Source organism: Convolutriloba macropyga, chromosome 1, assembly GCF_964194025.1.
Source record: "Convolutriloba macropyga chromosome 1, txConMacr16.3, whole genome shotgun sequence".
Lineage (NCBI taxonomy): Eukaryota > Metazoa > Xenacoelomorpha > Acoela > Convolutidae > Convolutriloba > Convolutriloba macropyga.
Window position 1 is genome coordinate 72,726,408 of NC_134468.1, and position 23,006 is coordinate 72,749,413.

Consider the following 23,006-nt stretch of genomic DNA (forward strand, 5'->3'; position numbering starts at 1 on the left):
TACTCGATCAATTCCTTGGAACTACAATCGAACGAACGTTCACATCCAATAGAATATTTGGACTTGGGTTCAATCCAATTGCCCACAGAAATTAGCAAAATTAAGGTAAACACTTATGCTCCGTATAGTCAAAAAGTTTAATACAATGAAAAATTTTTGCCCAAAAATAGGCCAGGGACAATCAATGATAAACATAAAAATTAATTTCGTATTGTTTTTCACCTGTTCTGCAGAAAAATTATTTTCTGTATTTTTCATGTACTTAGGGAGTGTCACATTTGATATTTTACATACCCATTTTGGCAAAAAAATGTGAAGGAAAAATACAGCCAGGCACTCTAAAGCTTAAGAAAAATAGAAATTCTTTAGGAATTCAAAGAAAAAAGAAGTAGTTAAGTGTTTTTTCTTTGTAGTTTTCCATAAATTTGCTTTACTGCATAAATAATCCATAAATTTGTTTTACTGCATTGGTTAAAATTAAAATTAATTGAATACCAAAAAAGCATAAAATTTGAGTTAGAGATGAGAAAGGGATCATTTAAGAACAAATTAGTATAATCAAACAAAATTATAGTTATACATTTGAATAACTATTTTTCCAACATTGAATTGAAAAATATAGGTAAATATAATTCTCCCATCTTTTTCTATATTTTCATTTCACAATTTTAAACTACGCGTCTTTGTTAGCGTCCACAAATAAAATCGGTTTTTCTTAAATTAAAACTTATTTGCTGGGGGCAGCAAAATTACCTTTCTCCACGATGCGTAAACTAAAACTGAAAATTTGACTGAAGAAAAAAAATCCGGCCCCGCATATATAATTTTGAATTTTGAAAAATTGTTGGAACAATTATTAGTGCATTCTTCAACCTAATTTTTAAAAAAGCATAAATAGAAGACAAATTATTTTTTTTCAGATGAATAACCAAACAGAAAACAACTCTAATGAACAAAAGAAACTAAAGATTTAAGGTAAATGTTGATCCCAAAATTACAGAAGTTTGTACGATGCTAAGACTCATCCTGGTTTAGATCTCGACCTATGAAAACACCCAAAAGTTGAAGTGCTCATGAAGGGAGAGCCTTCATTAAAAGTCTTTTGTTGTAAATCTTTTCATGTGTAACTTGGGTCGATAGTTGGTTTTTTCTTAGGTCCAGAGACGGAATTTCAACATTCGAGCTGAGGCCAGTCGAACATGTTCTTTTCATATTTCGAGATCTAAACCTATCTCTATAATGCAATTTCTTTTATATATAAACATATAAAACTACAAAAGTCAATAATCTCCTTCAATACATAGAATATCCAGGTCCATATACCATACATATCCAGGGCTTTTCTGGGCACACGATGTGGAATTTGAACCAATCGAAGGTGATATCTCTTCTCAGGTTGTCATATTGGAATATTTGATAATATCCACTGGGATTTGGGGGGAAGATAAAGTCTGCGTGGTCCTCTCCTCCTCTCACCATGAAATCACCCTCTGCACGGGTGTTGCCGAAACTCAATTCGTAAATTACATTTAGACACAGTCTTGAATTGTAACGAACCTAAACAAACACAAAGTTAGTATGGAGGTTTTTATGCACACCAGAAACTACAACCAATTCTGTACAAATTAAAGATTTGAAAAGGAAGCAGGATCTCTTCCAATTGTGCCCCCCTCCGTGGGTGCATTATTTCCCAAACACACGAGCAATCTTAAGGAAATTATTTTCTCAGCAATGGTGCGCATTTAATATCGGGGAGGTTAGATATTAAGAGACAAAATCCCATAAAGATAAAAATTCAAATGTGCACGAAAAAAACGACTGGTAAGTCCAAAACGTGTCGCTGAAGGGTTTGTCAGCAGAAAAGCTTTCTTTCAGTTTGAGTTATTCAGCCCTGCAAAAGCACACTGGAAACTGACAATGGAAAATCAATTTTAGAACAGTGAGCGCATCCGATAGTGTAATCATGTATTTATGTAGTCAGATTTGGGTAGTTGTTTCTTTATTTGTAAAATTTGTTCAGGCAAAAAAATTTTTTTGGAAGCAATTACTCGTATGGACTCTTTCCAAGCAAAACTATAAAGATTTAAGTTTTATTTTCTTCAATTTTAAATTGGTTTTGGTCATCCACGACAGTCTCGAGTAGTTTTCAAACACGTTGTTTTTTTCTTATATTTTGGTTTTCGAACTCTCGGGCCTTGATATGGTTGCAAAAAATTACCAAAATAACTGCTGGGTAGAAAACAAGAAAAGTGGGAAAATATTATGCTACCATCAATTTGCTTACATTCAATAACTCTACTGCTTGATTACAAAAATTTTGTCATCAAGAATTTGAGAATTTTTTTTAACATATTCGCTTTTTAGGAAGAAAAAAGAACTTAATTTAAATTTTGAGTTAGAAATTGGGCTCCAAATACGGTTCCAAAAAATCATCTGAAAATACTCAAGATTTTAGATATTTGTAAAAAGCTTACTTAGTGAACAATTTGGAGGCCAATTTCAAAAAATGGGAAAAGTTAGGAGAGTTGGGAGCTGTTTCGTTTGATGTTAACTACTTTCCGAAACAGCCACCAATAATTGACCCTCTTAGCTCATAAAATATAACCAAACTTGAACAAATGTTTGATTGCGGAAAGCGCCCTTATGCTGTTATGAAGGGCCTTGCTCCTCTTCGTTACACGGCTCTAAAAATTACACAGTTATTAATCAGTAACCAGACTGTACATTTTCCCGTGTCAAGCAACTGTTACAGAAATTAGCATTGATCTCATACGAAATCACTTTTCCAGTGAATGCACAGATGTTGCAATAGATGTTTAACATCCCCAATGAACTCAACAAACAGGAGTCTCAAGCACGTGTCTCTAGCGGATGTGGCGGAAGTTTTCTATTTTTTCCATTTTTAAATTGCTCATCTAATTGCTTTGAAGTAACCGTCTTACCAGTAACTTAGTTTGATATTTAGCAAAATTATCAAGCGATGGCGGACAAATATTTCAAATGTTTTCGAAATTAGGTTATCTTTCTATAGCAATACGATGGCCCCCAATTTTCTAATCCAAGAGTGTATGTTTCAATTACCCTATTCAAGTGAAAAAATGAATCCCTGTTGGTCTTAGAAAATTTGTTAAAGTTTATAAATAAACGGCTTGGCTGAAAGCACTAAAAAAAGGAAAGTTAGGACTTTTGCTGCTGACATTTCGCGTCTGTTCCATCAGACTATGGTTCGATCAAAAAAGCTTAAGGAACGCTTTTATTAAGCAAAAATTTAAATTTGTGATGCTTTTAAAATTTGAATAATAACAAGTGGAGATAGCAAATCAAAGTCAACAGAAATAAAATACTTACGAAGGCTTTGGAGGGAAATTTTTCAAGGTTCGCTTTTAGATACAGTTATTGAAAAATGGAAATTGTGCGCAAAAGTACAAAAAACACGAAAATGTTTATTATGGTTTTGTTATAAAAATTCTTTTAATTTTTGAGCTGCCATGACTTGAGGTGAAGTAAAATTTGATGTACTCTGATACAGTGATGCCTTGATCATTTTATTTCTAGTTATATTTGATGACTCTCACTTTTGGCTTAAACCAAGAGTGCTTTTTTTGAATATATTGTTAATGAGATAAAAAATTGAATCCCTGTTGGTTTTAGAAAAATTTGTAAAAACTATGAATAAAATGCTTGGCTGAAATCACCAAAAATCAGGAAAGCTAGGGGACTTTTGCTGTTGTATTTTTGCTTGAATTCCATCAGGTTAGGATTCGATCAGAACAAATTTACGAACGCTTTTGTAAACCAGATTTTAGATTTCTGAGGTTTTTGGAAGAAAATTGAAAATTTTGAATCATAAAAAGAGGAGATAACAATCGAAGCCAACAGAAATACTGTTACGAAGGAGGTTTTTCAATGATTGTTCTCAGATGTAGTTAAAGAAAATTGTCAGTTGAATGCAAAATGTGTAAAAAGCCTGAAAACCCTTATTGTTCCGGCCCACTTTTGTGGGAGGGGGAATTACATTCAAATTGGTTTTTATTACCAGTAAATTCTCGTCGATCGATATAATCATCGTTGGGAGTTGTGGGCGGTATCATTAGAAATCTCGTCCAGAGTAGAACATGGATTCGAATATTTTTTATGGATTCGATTATTTTTTGATTTTCGTTTTTTACAGGGAGTTATCGAGACTTTAATTTTTGTGAACCTTCAGCCGGATTACGATGGTTTTAGGTTGAAATTTTCCGTAATTTGTGTCTCAATTGTCGCCAATTTTGCTAATACAGGTCACTTTTTTTAACGGTAGTGTTTTTGGTTCAAATCTTAAAGATAATGAAGGGTCACTGAATTTTTCGGCCAAAGTTTTATGGCTACAATTTTTGATAAATTATTTAAAATTCAGAAACTTTTTGTCAAAAATGGGACCAAACAGGTTTTTTAGCCCAGTTTCTCTAAATTTGCTGTAAGTAGACACCTAAAAACGTCGGACATAATCCTTAAGCTCAAAAAAAATTTTGTTGTACTTCATTTGGCTCTAAGAGCTTCAGTTTTTTTTGCAAAAATAAACTCAATAATTATACAAAATGCATTATTTGTTATTGACTAAATAAAAAATTTTGATTAAAAATTAACGTATTTTGACACAATTTGAACAATGGGGCGCTTTCTTAGACCCGAGGCAATATCAGGGTGGATATTGATCTCACAATGGAGCCTTACAATAAAAAAAAATAATTTCAGCTGTAATTTTTTCTGGGTCTTTTGTTCTCAAAGTATATCCGCATTATTATGTTTTTTATGATTATTACTGACAACATTTTCAAATCGGGGTTCACTCATGAAAACATAATATTTACAAAAAAAATGAAGCCCAACGAAACTATTTTACGATTTCAAAGGAAGTTAAGCTCACAGTCTTTATGGTTTTGAGCAAATTCAAATGTATTCCTAAATATTGCTTTCATTTGTTATAATTTGTAGTCCATTGGCCCTTATCAATGATCCAATTGGTTTCTTGAAGAGTTAAAAGTGAACATAGACAACGCTTTCAGGTAATATATTTTTATCTCTTATGATTTGTTGATTATATTTGTTCTAAAAGAATGTCGTTGAAACTTATAACTTGATCACCATTTTATCTCATTTATCTCAACTTATGGCGTAGTTTCAGTACATACAGGCCAAAACTCAATTTCTGTGATATGTAAAAAACGTGTGCATCGGTTTTACATTTACATTATGGTTTCGTGGTTTTGATACTGCGAGATTTTAAGGAATATGATATTTGAATTTAGGTGCACATTTTATGGGTTCATTTTGTTTTTTGTCAAATCATCACTTTATTGACCAATGTTATTGAAAGAATACAGTGCTAAAAGAATGCACAGCTTTGAAAAAAAGCGCCCCTGATCTTTTTCTTGTTTTGTTTAATAGTTTTTGCGTTTATGGTCTGAAACTCAGATTTGTGCTAAACTATGATATGTCTCAATTGCTTCTGCAGGACGTATAATCGATCGTATTCAACGATTTCAGTTTACAGCTAATTGTTTTAATGACTTAGATCTAAATATTTCAGTTAAAAAATGATTTTTTTAATTGTCTCCTTTTTGAAATCATTTTTACCATCATGTAACTGAAAATCACTAATAGGAAGTCTCAAATAGTTTTTTGGATTCAAACAATAGTTTCTGTATTTTTTATATGTTCTGACTGATGCCTTCGACAAGTTAATTTCAAAAGAATTCTTCGAGTGTTCGATACTGTTCAATTTTCGGGTTTCTTTTTGTTCTCATTTGAGCGCACTCCTTTTTTGAGGATGACCCGTTGACTTTCGGATGAGGAGCAAGTTATTGTGTACAGTTCGTTTAGATAACATTTTTTATTTATAGTGCCTTCAACACTGTGTTGTCTTAAAATTGTTTGTGAAGTCTGGCTTTTCCCCTATTTTTTGTTTTCTTTGTAGTGTTGTTGCTTACTCTCATTTATAACAAGCTCTGTTGCCACCATTAGCGGGTGCAAGTTAATCCATCATTTTTTTGCTTAAATCTTGTGTCTGTAATAGACTTGAAAAAATTTGTTTCCAAAATCATTTTTGGACTTTGAAATTCACCATTCCCTTAAATCACTTTTCTCTCAACTTATAAATTAGTCTCTGTAAAGCCAGTGACAACTTATTTCTAGTAAGCTATAAGCTAATCTTTATAATTGTTTTAGTTTCATTCTTTTTTCTCAGCTTTGTTTCTACGAGATTTCATAAAATTTTTTGTGATTTTCATATATTTAAACATTATATAAGATTTCTATTTTCTTTTTAATTTAAAACCTTGATAGTAGATCCCATTGGCTTTGAAAAGATGCGCAACTTAGCATCTTACGTGTTTGTTTTGACAAATTTATGATTTTAACCGCTTCTTTGCCATTTTAGCGCAAAAATTGAACTTTTTGATTATATCTGTATTTTTCATTATTTTTGTAGTCGTATGACGGAATAGGGACAGCTCTAAATTGTTCCTATGGATATATAAAGACACATTTTATTGATTTCAGTTTATAAATAATAATTTTTAATCGCTTTGATTTTAATTGTTTTCGAAATTAGAACTGTGTTTTTGAACTTCGACCCCTTTTTTGATTTTTTTTGTCAACCTGTTAGCAGTCTCATTGATGACTTGTCCCTTATTTTTCCTAATTAAGTTTTGAATAACTGATTTTCTTTAGGTTTATCTGATGCGAGTTTGATCTTTATTTTCTTGAAATATAGACATCGAGTTTTGGTCGTAATTAATGTTTGTTATTTGATTTTTATGATTGTCTTCCCAGTAGTAGTCCTATTTACAGCAATTTTCATCGGTTCTCTCAGTTATAATATTTTTCCCTGGTGGTTTTTTGATTGATATGTAAGTTTATAAAGTTTTTTTGTCTTTTTCTCATTTGGTAGCCAATTAGGTCAAGAATGTCGATGAGCTGGGTCCGAACATTATGTGCGCACGTATATTACGGAGCCTCCTTGTTATCATTTTGTAATAAAAAATCTTTCAAATTTTGAGCTGCCAATACTTGAATTGAAATTAAAATTTGATATACTATGATCCGGTACTGCCTTTGTAATTTCATTTTGAGATATGTTGATTTCGATATGACACTTCAGGGGCTTAACCTTAACAAATTCGAGGCCTTTCCCATCGGATCTGAAGTCAGACAGTCGTGACACGTACAGGTCAGGAGAATAGCCATTGGGCTGCCCATGCCTCATGTAGGACCCAATTTGGTCGTAACAACATGCTGAAACATTAAAAGTGATTAAAAACAATAAACTGTGAACCCAATTACCTCGCGGATTTTCTCAAAAACTGCGCTGTTGATATGAACATCGATTATAATTCTATTTAAATTGTTCTCCAGAAGCAAACCCCTCATCTTTAAAGGAAGTCTCCATTAGATTTACACGCTTTGATTCCTTAGTTCACATTAGTAGCTTATGGCATCTCAGTGTAAACGTCTTTCTAATCACAACATTAAAAAGTTATTTGTCCATTCAAATACAACCCAGGTTGAGGTCCCAGACTGAAAGTCGATATGTCCAGACCGAAATGAACGCACAAGGTGGCGTCGTGCGTTCAAAATTACACGGTCTGGAAAAGAAAATGAACGCACGATAGTCTGGACATATGCAATTTTGAACGCACGATAGTCTGGACATATGCAATTTTGAACGCACGATAGTCTGGACATATGCAATTTTGAACGCACGATAGTCTAAACATAAGCAATTTTGAACGCACGAAAGTCTGGACATTGTGACTCGGAGCGCACGAAAATTTTTTGAATGGAAACAAGAATGCCAAAAACTAATGAGTCCATGTTTCCATCTATAAGTAGTATTGGCGAGTCAATTTTTATGCGTCAACATTTGTATTGTTTTCTCCCAAACGTATGATGTGAGGTTAAAGCATGATGCACAATTATTACAAATCAGCGATGAAATAGATAATGTTCACTTTCATTAATGAAAGTGAACATTATCTATTTCATCGCTGATTTGTAATAATTGTGCATCATGCTTTAACCTCACATCATACGTTTGGGAGAAAACAATACAAATGTTGACGCATAAAAATTGACTCGCCATTATTACTTATAGATATATCAAGGATACGTGTTAGGAGGACGATGTGTTACGTGCAAAAAACTGCACTAAGTAAGCATTGAATGGCAAAGGTAAACCTTAATTTTATTCCAAATATCATTATAACTTATCTTTGAGTTGATCCATAACTAGACGGACTTGAAAACTTTCACCATGTAACGAACTACAGAAACTATAGTGAAATTTTCTACATTTGAACTTTTTTGAATGCAAATTTTAAATTTAACACATGTTTATTTCTCCTCCACATAAACAAGAGAATGATTTCCAGATGACGAATGGATCAAGAACTTTTTGCCCAAGTTAGAGAAGAGGTGTGTCATAGCGACGTAGAAAAAATATAACAAATATAAAAAGAATATAACACCCAAGAATGGGGGAGAAAATAAGTTATGAATTTATCTCAGAACTGAGATCAGGCAATAGGTACTAAAGCTTGCCAAGTCAGGTAAGCCCGATCAGGTGAATTTGATCAAATGAAAACACTTCTGAAACGACGAAAGTGGGTTGTCAGGTCGAAGTTCTTTGGACCCACGTGGGAAAACTTTGTACAACGCCGTAACAAATGAAAAAGTGTTTACAATTTCTATTATTACAGCACTTTATTTTTATTACTGATGTTGCTGAAATCCAGTTGGAAGGGAAAATCGCACAACTTGAGGCCAAAAAATGTTATTAGCCTAAGAAATTGAGATAACTAACATATGAAGTTAACTGCAAAAGAAAATTGGGGCAATTATTCAATAAGTTAGTTACTTGGATAAAATGTAGTTCTGAAAGAAGGCATTAAAGCAGTGATTGAGAAAAAAAGACAAAACATAAGTAAAACTGATGCACGAAGAAGGGAGCTAGGAAAATTGGCCGAAATGGCGTTTAGCCGACAAGGAAAAATGAGAAATTTAACCGACAGTTTTTTCATAATTGGTAATAAAAGTCCATAATTGGTCCATAAATCAGTAGTTCGGTTGTGATAGATTCACATCAAGTCTCACGGGCCGCTGAGGCATGGCCGGAAGCGGTAAAATACGGTACGACCACGGATAGACCTTCGTTACACTAGTTGATGAAAAAACTGCGGTATATTTGTCCGCTTACGAAGTAGTGTTTTAAATTGGCCAATCACAGCTTTAGAATAAGTTTCATTGCCAATTTTATTTAAATTGTCGGTTAAATTTCTCAACTTTTGGTTGTCGGCTAAACGCCATGTCGGCCAATACGGCGGCCACCATGAAGAAGTGGCAGCGGTATGGAATTCCAGAGACATACATCTGCTTCTCCAAGACGCGGTCAAAGCAAATTTTTTAATTAGACCTCAATTTCCCTGTTAAAGAAAATCAACAATAAAGTTAGGCTCGATCACTAATTTTGAAAGTTGATCAAGCAAGAAGTCATTATTTCATACTTTTTCAAGCGTCCCACTTTTTTTGAAGATTTCACGTTTCATATCACACTAGACTTTGAGCTCTCGGCTTTGAGCTCCAATTGCCTTAGGCTTACCAGAACTATACTCTAACATATACTTAGATATTCCTGGAAGTGTTGTTTATCGTTAACCCGATGGTCTCACCATCACAACCAGTAGTGCAACAAAGGATGAAAATGAACCTTAAAGGAAAAGAATAGCAAACTTATGCAAGCTTTGTGATAAAAATAGAAATGTTGAGTTCTCAAAAATAAAAACAGCTTGTGTTGCATTTTTGATGGGAGAAGCTCTCGAGATACAAGATAGCATAAATTTCAATAGATTAATTGCTAATTTTCAATAAATTTACGAAGATGAGAAGGCGAGAAAACGAATGAGAAACAGCATCGAAAACGAAATTTTGCATCTGTGCTAGCCAACTGGATTAGTTTTACAGCCTGATGAAAGAAGCATCTGTATTAACAAGCTCCTACGAAAGTTATAGGAGGGATGTCTCACAAATAAAATTCGTGACAACTTCAATTTGGAAGATATAAATCTAGAACAGCATTCGAGACAGAATCATAGATTGATTGATACTGCTCATTAGTTCACACAAATCCAAAAGAAACAGGAACCAGATAAGATTTCATACCAATGGACTGAAATTTTCAAACCAGCAATTTTGTTTTTAAACGCCATGAGAAGTATCTAGCTTGATTTGCCTTTACATTATTTGTTCTGTATAATTTGATTTGTAATGCCAATTGCGGAACTAAAAGGCTGAAATCAGAAAAACTCCGCAACACAAAAATTCCACAAAAAGTTTCAACGTTGAAATGTGTTCTGTTTTCGTTCCCAGGAAATTATTAGAGCAAAAAAGAAAAACATCCACATATAAACAAAAAATTTTGTGCTCAAAAAATGAAAAACAACAGTCAAGGAGGCTAGGTGTTGAACGGATTTTAGCAGAGACTGTTTGTGTTCACTTTCTAAATATATGTTTTATAATAAACTAGAGGGCTTTCATGGGAAACGCTGTTCTATGGGGTCAGAAAGAGGATGTTTGTGAGGTAGTCCCATAGATAATTGTTATTGTAAAGACGGAAGTATAGTGACTCGGGATCAGACTGGAGTAAAATCCTCCGTCAGTGAGGCCACATTGCGCAAAATCTTAACCTTACCTATTGCATAATTTTTCTTGAATAATTTTACAAAACTGTTTGTATCGGATGAGGAGTTTAATTTAGTGAGCGCTGGCCGCAATTTTCGGTCTGAACTTTGTAAAATGTGAATATTTGAAAATACATTCACCGTCATAAGGCTAATGGACTTTTTGAGGACCTATGCAATTCTGGTATGTTTCTTTTTCAGTTTTTCTATAGCTCGCTCTGAAGGTATGTTTGAACACCTCGCAGAAAACTGTTAAAAATTTTATAGGCAAAGAATTAGAACTTCAACATTCACATATTTCGAAAGAATTATTCCATTTCTTTCATCAGCAGTGAAATGACCACATTTTTTACCCATCCGAAGGGTTCAAAGTTTTAGTGTTAACCTAGTTAATTTATAAAACATATATAACTTATAAAGGCCGAATTTGCTGATGAGCTATCTTCTAACCATCAACCAGAGAACATTGGGGCAACTTTGACGAGACACTACCCAAATTCCCTGAAGAGGCTTCAGTAATTTAAGAGGGCAATTTTCATAGATCAGGTGAACTTCAACTATAAAAGGGAAATATCTAGATAGATCTGGCGAGTTTATCTCTAAATAATGACTTAAAGAGCGATGATGTGATACATCGAGAAAATCAGTACAAAATTTTAGGCCAGAATTTTGAGATCGGATAATAGCTGTAAACTTTGATTAAATTACTTGACTCAAATTTGTTCAAATCAAAAAGACTCATTTCACAAAAACCATTTAATTTTGAGTTGTTGTTTTTTAACCGACATCAGTTTATACTGATCTACAAGCTATCATTTTTCATACACTTGTAGGGAATATAAGTTCTTGTATTTTTTGTACAATTAGTACACTTGGAATTGATTCATCAAATTAAACAATTTCTAATTATTTATTCTGGAGACCATAACAGTCTTTTTGTCCTCATTCAAACAGTTTTTGATCAAATTTTTGCTCGTCAGTCGGTATCATCATTATTACACAATGGCTGGCTCAAGTAGTCTTATACAATCTGAGTGTTGCTCGTTTAAAAAATGATTGGTTTGGAAAACGCAGCTATGGCAGGACTTCAGCTGGCTTTAGTAGCTGAACTAGCTGCTGTGCGTGCAATTTTCAACACACTCCTTATTCTGTTTGCGTTGGAATTGCATCGGTCATAATTGTATTTAAACGATGATATCAACCTCAGATAGTCCTTTAATGTGTTTAACAAACCCCTTTGGTGGGTCCATCAACAAAGTCTTTTCATAGACAGTTTGGGTTGCTCATTTTACCGCGAGCCAAGCATGGTCTCGGATTCATTGAAGTTTTTATTCTAGAAGATACTAGAAGAACAAAAGTAAACTCAATACTTACTATTTTGCCCAGAGTTGTATGAGAACCAATTGTATTGAAGGTGCATTGGATATGCGAGGATTTGCAACCGCATTGTGTCTGTCCACAATTGAGGTCTCTCTGTGCGTCTAGAGGGACTCCACAGATGCGACAGACAAAAGAAATTGCTGAAATAAATATGGTAAAAATTTTGAATGCTTGAAAATATGTGAACTATTTGCAATTTTTTGTACCTACATCAATTTAGTGGGGTAACGTCTTTGCTATATTTTTAAAATACCAGATAAAAAAAATTTATAAAAAGTGGCATGAAAGGTGATTTTTAGTCAAATTTGTCCTAATTTATCAGTAGTAAGGACATACAAATTCCTGAAACAGTCATTGTCTACTAATATGAGGGCTATTTTAATCTCCGATTTCAAGGAAAGAGTTTCTGGAATTTACAATTTGGCTTCGCCATCAAAGTTCTTATTCGCTATCTAACTAGATATTAATGACATTATTTTACTTTTTTGTTTTTCTTCCGACTGGCTCTTCTTTTGACTTTGAACTAACTTCTTGAACATATTCAATTTTCCTGTGAAAAAATTACGTTTTTAATGCGTTCGACTTTTTTTATCGGAAACTTTGTTTAATCTTTCGAATTTTTCCTGCAATTGATTTAATTTAAGTAGGCGTATGACATAATTTGGAACAAAAAAGTCTGGATGGACTTCAATGGAGTTTTGCAGGAAAAGTCTTCAGTAGTTAATTTTTGATTGCTAAAAGGACTATGAGTTCATTTCTTTTCAAAAACAAGGAGGCTTGATAATGTGCGTTTGCACAAAAAGTTCCGACCCTACTCATCTACCTTTTTCACTTAACTGTCTACAAAATGAGGAAGAAATTTAAAAAAAATTAACATATCTTTCAACAAACTACTAAACGAATAAAACAATTTGCCGTAGAAGGCCGAATTAAGATGACTACCAGAAAAGACAGCGATAAAATCAATTAATTACAAAAAATAATTGGGACCAACATTTAGTTGTCCATTTTTTAAAAACCATTAAAAACCAAAGCAAAATGGCATCAGATAAAACTTATACCAATGAAAACTAATCTGTACTTCATTAGAACAAAGTTGAATATTTTCTCAATGCGACCAGGTACCAAGTCGACAAGAAACGAGCAAAAGAGCAAAGTTCAAGAAAAAGTTGCTTTTTTGGAAAGAATTAATGTGCAACGGATTAGAAACAATATGCATCAACTGAGACCATTGAGAAATTATTTATTTCTCAATAGAGAGTGACTGAGACTTTCCATTAACCAAAATTAGTCATACGACTGCACAAGAACGACAAAACAGGCAATATGAAAAATTCAGAATTTGAACAAAAACCGTGTCCCAGCCAATTAAACATTAAGCTGTTCACTAAGTACAAATTGTTAACAGTTTTTAACTGCAATTTTGTTCCATAAAACCAAAGGACTACACCTTACTGTGATATTGTGAAAAAAAACTTAAGCCTACAAAAATGGGCGAATGTGCAAAAATCACCAAAATTTTATGAAAACCCGTTGTGCCAAGAAAAAGGACCACCTGAAAATTAGACCGTTATAAATTTTAGTTCAAAGGATAAGGGACATGACTTGTCTATAGAGATATAAAGCTACAAGTTAACAGTGATAAGACTCACAAAGCTCAGAAAATCACTGTCTTTATTAAAAACCAACATTATCAAATTTCATGACCAATATAAATTTTCGACTAAAGGAGTAAACAGTTCTTTCCTCAACTTCTTGGAAAGCTAATTGCACCTGTTATTAGTGAGATTAAGTCATAAGACTATAAAAAAACATTAGATACAAAGCAAAACAAAAAATTCACAAACAACTTTCAGCAACTACAATGTTGAGGCCAGTAAATTTATAAAAAATTGAGCGCAGGGAAAATAAATCTTCACTTGTGGCTATTTTGAACATCATAAAATAATTTAGTGAACCGACTATCTCAACATGACAAAAAAGAACCACAAAAATTGAAAAGAATCTAAAACTAATTGTATAATCCTTAATTATATCAGTCAAAACGTCCAACCAGAGAAAAGTTATGGTTCGGTTCAACAAAAAATTAACAAGACCTCACAATAATGACGCTAATTTACGAACAGGATACAAAATTAAAAAATACTGAAAAAAGACGGAAATCAGAACAAAAAGGGATAAGATGAATAATACTTTTACCTTTTTTGAAAAAATTAATTTGAAAGTCAATATAACCATTAGCTATATACTGATATCAATTATTTATTTCATTTGTATATCTATTATAGGCATTTATGACCATTTATTATCCAATATTTGCATTCAGACAACAAAAATGAACAACAAATACAGGGCAAAAAACTATACCAAATTCCGCAAGAGAACGGTGTCGCAGCCCTTAAAACCATAAGCATTGGAAACAATAAATATTTTCAATTTCAAATTTTGCAATGTTTTGTTTTCAATTAGACTGATAATTAATGTGGCATTTAACAACAGAAACTTAAAAAACATAACAAATGTCAACTATGCATAAAAATCACACAAAGAAATCGATCTTTATAAATAAAATCTCGACAGAAAAATTAGATTGTATCGTTTTTGAAAGACAATTTGGCCTGTATTTACTGAGAATAAGCTAAAAGCGGACAGAAATAAGATAAAAATTTGACGAGTTCAAAAATTACTGAAATTTTCTTAAAACAAATGTAATCATTGTTATAAGAGACATTAGATAACAAACGAATACATTGTAGAGGTTCACCTACACCTCATGGAGAATCCGTTTGGATCACACTGCAAAAAGAATAACAATTGAATCCAAAACACAAGAATTCATGTGAAGTTTACCGAAACTCTTCGTCAAAGCCGTTAATACATTAGATTCTCTGAAAACATACTATATTTACATTTGGCCACATTTTAACGTAAATAGGAGCTGTCATCACTAGAGACGTGAATTGAAATTTTTGACTGTAAACAACATTCAAAAAGCAAAATAATTTTGAAAAAAAGGCAGCACTAAAGAAAATTAAAAAATTTCTGATTGTAAGAATTCATAATGATATCAAACCTATCCCTGATTTTGACTTGCCCCCAAGTGTTTCGAATCTTTGCGAATTAGATAAACTGTTCAAAGAAATAATCCAAAAATAGAGAAATTGATGCATTTCTTATAACTATCGAGTTTAATTTGCCAAAAAACAGCATAAATTTAAATCCAGAAGACTTTTATAAAACGGCGAATTTCATCTAGCTTTTTTTCTAGAATTTACGTTGAAGGTGTCAGCGGTTTTTACGTCATTTATTGTGGCAATTTGAATCAAATTGCAACAAAAAAGCATATTTGTGCAAAATTTTGATGAAAAGTGTCTGAATTTTGTTATCAAAATTTTTAGCCAAAAAAATCTCCAGTCAAAAAATTCAGCAAGGGTCTTCTATCTCTAACGGTAAAAAAACACTCTACCGTTAAAAAAATGAAACTATTTTAATTTATTCTAGCAAAATTGAAGCATGTTTAAGAAAAAAATACGGAAAATGTGAATAAAAACTGTCGAACTTTCACAAAAATTTAAACCTCAATAATTTTCTTATAGGGCGTCAAATTTCAATTAGGTCTCTTTAGGAATTAACAGAGAATGTGTCAGATGGTTTCCAGGTCTCTATTTCCAGCAAATTTAAACAGAATGGACCAAAAAGCATATTTTGTGCCATTTTTGATATAAAAAAACTGAATGTTGAAAAATTTATCAAACAATTTAGCCAAAAAAATCTCCAATCAGACAATTCAGCAATGACTTTCTATCTCTAATGGTAACAATAATACTCTAACGTCAACAATTTTAACATATTTTGAATTACAACAGCAACACTCAGCCAAATTTTAGCAAAAATTATGGAAAAATTGAATAATAACTGTCAGGTATCCACAAAACTGTAAAGCTCGATAACTCACTGTAAAAAACGAAATTCGAACAAAACTTTTTAACCACTCACAATTCTCTACGATGAGTTTATCGATCGGCCAAAACAGACTGAACAAATAAAAACCCATTTGAGTACAGAGTTCCTCCCTCCACATGAAAACTTGTGATCATTTGCTACTGGTCAATTTCCCGGTCGTTTTTGTTGTGTCTTCTGATTGCCTCTTGACAATACGGACTTTTTGACGTCCAAATGAGGCCAAAACAAATTCAAACATTGTAGAGTAGAACTTATGCTTTAAAGAGCTTCAAACATTGTTTTTTTTAATAATTGTTTGTGATTTTTTTGTCGCATCTGTTTGTTGTTATTTTGTAATCTCAAGAGTTAATACTAGTAAGTTTTGTTGATTTTGGCTAAACTAAAGGCTTTTTTATATCAATATAAAAATTTTGATATGGAAATTGTTCAGACTTTGTCTGATTTGGTTCTCTTTTTTATTAAATGTGTTTTTTTAGAAAATGATTTTCGTCAGCATTTAATTTTTGTTTTTGTTTTTGTTTCAATTTTTTTCCTCGTTGTCCCTTTATTGACAACTCTAAATAGTCGGTCTTCTCATTCAGAATCAATTTACTTATTCAGTGGTTTGAGTGTGTAGTAATTTTTTCGCTCATACACCAAGTGTTTTTAAACAGTATGTGAACTCTTGCATTTTGAAGGTTTCCTATCTTTCTGTCAATTGGTAGACATTTAAATTGTAGAGAAGCGCGGGGGGGGGGGGGACTTTATATGCAAACGCACTTTTCTGAGGCTCTTTTTTAAAGTATGCAATCCAAGAAAAGGTTGATTGGCTTCAGTGTGCAGCAGTGGACACAACACTGCAAGTATTTTTCAAAAAATCTCCGCCATCAAAAAGTTTTCAAAAAAAAATAGGTAAATGTAAAGTTCAATCTACCCCACCACCACTTTTGACCAACAACAAGATAGAAGACGAGAGAAATACATTAACGAAGAGACGGTACTGGAAAAATCTCGGAAGCCATTTAGCAGTTGGCCTGTGAAAAATCAGAAAAATTATAGCTATTTTCCTTGAATATTTTTTTCTTTTCTGTTCGTTTTCATAGCAACGAAAACCAATTTGTGATAATCAGACTGCTCTGGATAACTTAAGGGTTTTAAAATTCCGCCAGTTTCTTTTCTGAATTAAATCGACGAAAAGTTTGGGAACCGGCCTTAAACAAGATTTAATTCAAACATATCAAACATTTTGCAGAATTCAAGACCAAGCATCCCGAAACTTTTTTATATTGGACAAGCCGCTCATCTACACTTTTCACTTAATTATCAGCCAAATGAGGAAGATAAAAAAAACAACAAAGCGTCAAAAAACCACTAAATGAAAAAAACAATCTACCTGAGGGGCTGGCCGATTAGACCTGTGATTAATGTGACTAGCAGAAAAGACGACGGCGATAAAAAATTACGACCAAAACTCGTTGTCCGTTTTCTTAAAACAATTAATAACCAATTCAAAATGGATCATCAGATAAAACACATGCCAAAACATGGACCTGTACATCATTAGAAAAACATATGGACTTTTGCTCAATGCGACTTGGTAAGAAATCGGAAAGAAAAGAGCAAAAGAGGCAAAGTTCAAGAATAAGCCTTGTTTTATGAAAAGAATTAACGTCAAACTGATTAAAAACTTTATTTATCAACTGAACCTATTGCGAGACTAATTTTTACCTCCATAGAAAGTTATTAAGACCTGTTTTATCCAGGGTATGTTATACGACTATAAAAAGAACTTCAAAAACAGGGCAAAACAAAATTCAGAATGTACTCAAAAACGGTGTCCCAGCCAATAATCATTAAACTTTTCACTGAGAACATTAAAAAAATTTTGATTGCGTTTTTTAAGGGCAACAGAATTGCTCTTTATTGCGATACTGTGAAAGAAATCCTAAAAGATTGGGCAAAGATGCAAAAATGACAAGTATTTTATGAAAACTCGTGGTACCAAAAACAAAAATATTTGAGGAAAATACCTTTATAAAGAGCAAATTTTAGTTCACTAGATAAGGGTTGTGACATTAGTGCTGATATTAGTGAGAATGAGCCATAGCACTATAAAATAACAATGAAAACGAGCAGAACTTAAAAAACTTACAATCAATTCGAAACCACAAGGTTGAAGCCATTGATTCCATAAGATATTAACTGCAAGAAGTTTAAATCTTCACTCGCGTTTCCTTGAAAATCCTAAAATCTTCTTTGTAAAAGACTATCTCAAAATGACAACAAAAATAAGCACAAAAATTGAAAAGTTTGATCATTGAAAAGTATGAATCACAAGATTTTTCTGGAACAATTTGTCTAAGCAGTAAAGACATCATTGAAAACGCTCAACCAGCAGAGAAAGTAATTAATGGTTCAACAAAAAATTATCGGCATTTCTCAATTATGAGACCAAGTTACAAAAATGATACAATACAAAAATGTAAAAAAGTAAAAAGTAACAAAACCAGAACAAAATAGGAAGAGTTGAGGAACGCCTTTATTTTTATTTGAACAATTTTTTGAACTCAATAGAACCACTGGATATATCCCAATATCCGTTTCTAATATTCCATTTATATATCTTTAATTGGCCATTGAGACCTTTATTTACCCAATTTACGGCATTCGACAACAAAAAATAACAACAAATTTTGGACAAAGAATAAAAGAACTCTGCCAAATTCTGCAAGAGAACGGTGTCACAGCCCCTTAAACATTAAATTTAATACCAAAAAACATGTTCATTTGCCTATTTTAACAATTTTTTCATTTGTATTTTTCAGTAATAAGACAGATTACCAAAGAAATTAAAAAGAAGCAAATATGGGCAATTATGCACAAAAATGAAAAACCCTTAGTACCAAAACGAAGACGCCGTTCTTTATAAAAAATTGCCACACCGTTTTTTGTATCTTATGAAGGAATGTTATAATACTTCATAGTCAGTCTGCAAAAATAATGAATATATATTGAAGGCAAAACAGAAGTACACAGTTATTGTTTACTAAAACTCTTCGTCAAAGCCACGAAAAACCATTAGATTTTCTTTTTGAAATCAAACTATATCTACATTCGGCCTCATGGTAATTGCCAAAAAAACACTCAATTGTTTTAAAAAATTGCGAATGAGATCAATTGTTGGGTGAAATATTTGAAAAATCATAAAAAACGCTGCATTTTTTAAATAATTATTGATTTAAATTTGCAAAAAAAACGGCAATAATTTAAATCCAGAAAACTTTTGTAGAACAGTTAATTTCATATGGCTTTTTTCTAGAATTTACGGAGATTGTGTCAGCGGTTTTTACGTCATCAATTTTGGCAGTTTTAAACATTTTGGAACAGTTTTAAACCAAAAAAGCATATTTGTGCAAAATTTTGATGAAAAGTGTCTGAATTTTGTTATCAAAATTTTTAGCCAAACAAGTTTCCAATCAAACAATTCAGCAACGGTCTTCTATCTCTAACGGTAACCAAGAACTCTCTACCGATAAAAAATAAAAACTATTTTAATTTATTCTAGCAACATTTAAGCAAGTTTCAGAAAAAAAGTACCGAAAATGTGAACAAAAACTGTCGAATTTTCTCAAAAATTTAAACCTGAATAAATTTTTTATAGGGCGCCGAATTTCAACCAGTTTTCTTTAGGAATTTACAGAGACTGTGTCAGCGGTTTCCAGGTCTCTACTTTCGGCAGACTTAAACAAAATTGACCAAAAAAGCATATTTTGTGCCATTTTTGATGAAGAAACTGAATGTTGAAAAATTGATCATAAAAATTAGCCAAAAAATCTCCAATCAGACAATTCAGCAATGCCCTTCTATCTCTAATGGTAACAATAAAAATCTAACGTCAAAAATTACATATTTTGAATTACAATAAAAACTGAGCCATATTTTATCAAAAATTACGGAAAAAGTGAATAAAAACTGTCAAATATCCACAAAACTGTAAAACTCGATAATTCCCTGTAAAAACAAAATTCGAAAAAATTATTTCAATTCCATATTCTAGGTTGCACGTGATGATACCACACACAACTCTCTACGATGAATATATAGATCTGCCAAAATTGACTGAACAAAAAAACCCCTTTGAGTATATAGTTCCTCCCTCCCCAATAAAATGGGGGTCGGAACAAAAAACAAAATTTTGCGGTTACAACAGAAAATCATAACGGTTTTCGTTGTTCGTTTCTAGCACCGAACATATTCCAATGTTCAAAACTGTAATTTTTGGACAAGGGTATAATGTATTAAATCTATTGCGCTTCCATGTTTTAGCCTGGACCCCCTCTCCCAAAGAAAAATAAAGCCAGACACTGATAGATGCGAGGCTGCAAAACACGAGTAGGATTGTTCTTTATCCGAATGACTCTGATCAGAGCCTCTATCGGTCACCATGGTCTTGAGCCGCACATCGACCTATGCCTGCTCTTGTGCACGTTGAATTGCTCATACCTGAATCGTGCACACTCGGCACCGGGTAGAGAATGACTTCCGGGTAATATAAAAACAAGAGCATCCAAACTCCACACTTCCTCTATTATAGCCAGCCACAGGACTAAAATGACAACATGGTTACCATACAGGTTGTTTAATTGAATTTAGTTCCCTCAAACCCTCAAAGCTTGAAATGTTTTTATAGTACTGTTAGAAGATGGCTATGACTTTGGTCAATATGTTGAAGTATAGTTTTGTCTATTATATAAAATCTCGCAAAATGTGTAGAGCGAAGTTTATCAGCACTATTGGTTGATGAACCATTTTATTTCTCTCAGTGATAAAATAATTTTTGTAAGATTTTATTTGCAATACCGCACCGTTCTAATCAAGCATTATTCTGATTATTCTGTAAGATCAGGTCGCTGCAAAAATCTAAGAAGTTCAGGAAAAAGAGTTCAGGAATTTACAGAAACCTGATCAGATTGAGAACATCAAATCACGACTTTGGTTATGGCAGAGGACCCAAAAAGAGACATTTCATTTCTCATTTCAGAAACATTATCTGCTGTTTATGCAGTTTATGGTTGGATACCATAGATCCTACCATTTATTATATCTTTGGTACTATAATAAGAATAAATACACAATTTTCAAAAATGCGTGGAGGGTCTCTCACAGAAAAGATCCGAAACCTTGAGGAACTTAATTTTAACGTTTTGGGGGTGGTTCCAATAAAAGGAAGTTTTTAGGGAAAATAATAAAACGACTTACAGAAGGCACTAGTGGTTGATGACATTAGTCCAAAGGAGTTGAAGCAAACCAGCATCAACTTAAGGCACTTCTAATTGCAACTGTCACCTCATTCAAAGCTCAGCCTTGACTCTCGTTTCTTGTTTATTTGTTAATCAGCTCTCAGGTCAAAGTCATGACTGATGTTAGCTTTGTCTCTTTTGCTACTAGTTTCATGAGAGTCTTTTAGGTTAGATTGGCATTTTGACTTCTGATGAAACTCTTAGGTACAGAGAATAAAACACGATAAGTTCATTTTTTCCAGCTTAAATTTGCTCTAGATTTAGCTTTACCAGGTTGCCCGAACTTGGAGAAATTGGTAACGCCGTAGCACCGCATAAGTCAACAACAAAAGTCTTAGAAGAAAACCAAATCAAGTTTTGTCACATTCACTTGGCGTGCCGTACACGGCCACATTAGGGTTTCTAAGGTGCCACATTAAAGCCATACTAAGAATTCTAAGGTTCGGTTAAAAGATGGTATCAAAAATAATATGGTGCCGTAAAAATGGCATACTAAGATTCAGAACCTGCCGTTCTAAGGCAGGATAGCTTAATGCAGTGCAGAGAATACTAAAATAGCCAGGCAACTGTCGGACACTTCTCGCTAAATAAACTGAAACATGACTATTGCGCGTGTCGAATTTTTACCCCCAAAAAAAATGTAAGATTAGGGGGGTAACGGGGGAAATCTTAGTCAATTCCCCTCAAACTTCTTATATCGTTTTGGGGGTAATGGAAGTAATTCGATGTAAGAGTGCGGGGTAAGGGGGTAATTTTGGGTGGTAAAATGGTGCAAGAGTGGGGGTAATTTTGGAAGGTAAAACGATGTAAGAGTGGTGGTGGGATAATGGCGGGTAAAACGATTTAAGAGTTGGGGTTTAGTGGGGGTTTAACGATGTAAGAGTAGGGAGTAATGGGCGTAAAACGATGTAAGACGTGGGGGTGTCAATGGGGTGTTAAGCGATGTAAGAGTAGGGGGATAATGGGGGGTAAAACAATGTAAGAGTGTTGGGGGGATAATGGCGTGTAAAACGATTTAAGAGTTGAGGTTTAATGGCGGTTAAACGATGTACGAATAGGGGTAATGGGAGGTAAAATGATGTAAGAGCCGGGGGTAGTGAGGTAAGTTTATGTAAGAAAAGGGGATTAATAGGGGTAAAACGATGTAAGAGTAGGGGGTAACCCCCATTACCCCCTTCTCTTGCGTCTTTTAAACCTCCCACTACCCCCTACTCTTTCATCAATTTAACCCCCTTTGCAGCCCCACTCTTTCATCGTGTTAAATCCATAGTCGCAGAGTGACAGTCTTGAACCCACAACCTCTGTTCTGAGCCAGTTCGACTAAGCCCTCAGACCACAGAAGCTTGCCCAATACTAGCCATCCCATGTATCTCAATTAATCATTTTAAATCCCCACTTCTACATCTTTTGGCCCCTATAAAGTTACCTCCTACTCTTATGCTTTTCTTGAGGGGTAATTTTTGGGGGTTCAGTCTTATAATTCCCCCTTGCTCCTCATAACCGCCTGACCTTACATCCTTTTACCCCTTATTTTAAATCTAAAAATTCAATCTTACTCCCCCTTACCCCCTTATCTTACATCGTTTTACTCCCCTAAACTTACATCTTAATTTTACATCTTTTTGGATGGTAAATTTGAAGCGTAAAATCTAACAGTTTCCCCTTACTC

General features: G+C 33.3%; 1 protein-coding gene across 1 annotated transcript; it reads right to left on the bottom strand.

The window, feature by feature from the left end:
- Window positions 1–1,221: 1,221 nt before the first annotated feature.
- On the bottom strand, window positions 1,222–21,416 carry LOC142351253 (uncharacterized). The gene is made up of 5 exons (XM_075403404.1): window positions 21,297–21,416; window positions 20,541–20,643; window positions 12,090–12,235; window positions 7,151–7,275; window positions 1,222–1,557 (listed from the first exon to the last, which is right to left on the bottom strand). The coding sequence occupies exons 1-5, from the start codon at window positions 21,349–21,351 to the stop codon at window positions 1,294–1,296; spliced, it is 693 nt and encodes a 230-aa protein (XP_075259519.1). The 5' UTR covers window positions 21,352–21,416; the 3' UTR covers window positions 1,222–1,293.
- Between the last annotated feature and the right edge of the window lie 1,590 nt (window positions 21,417–23,006).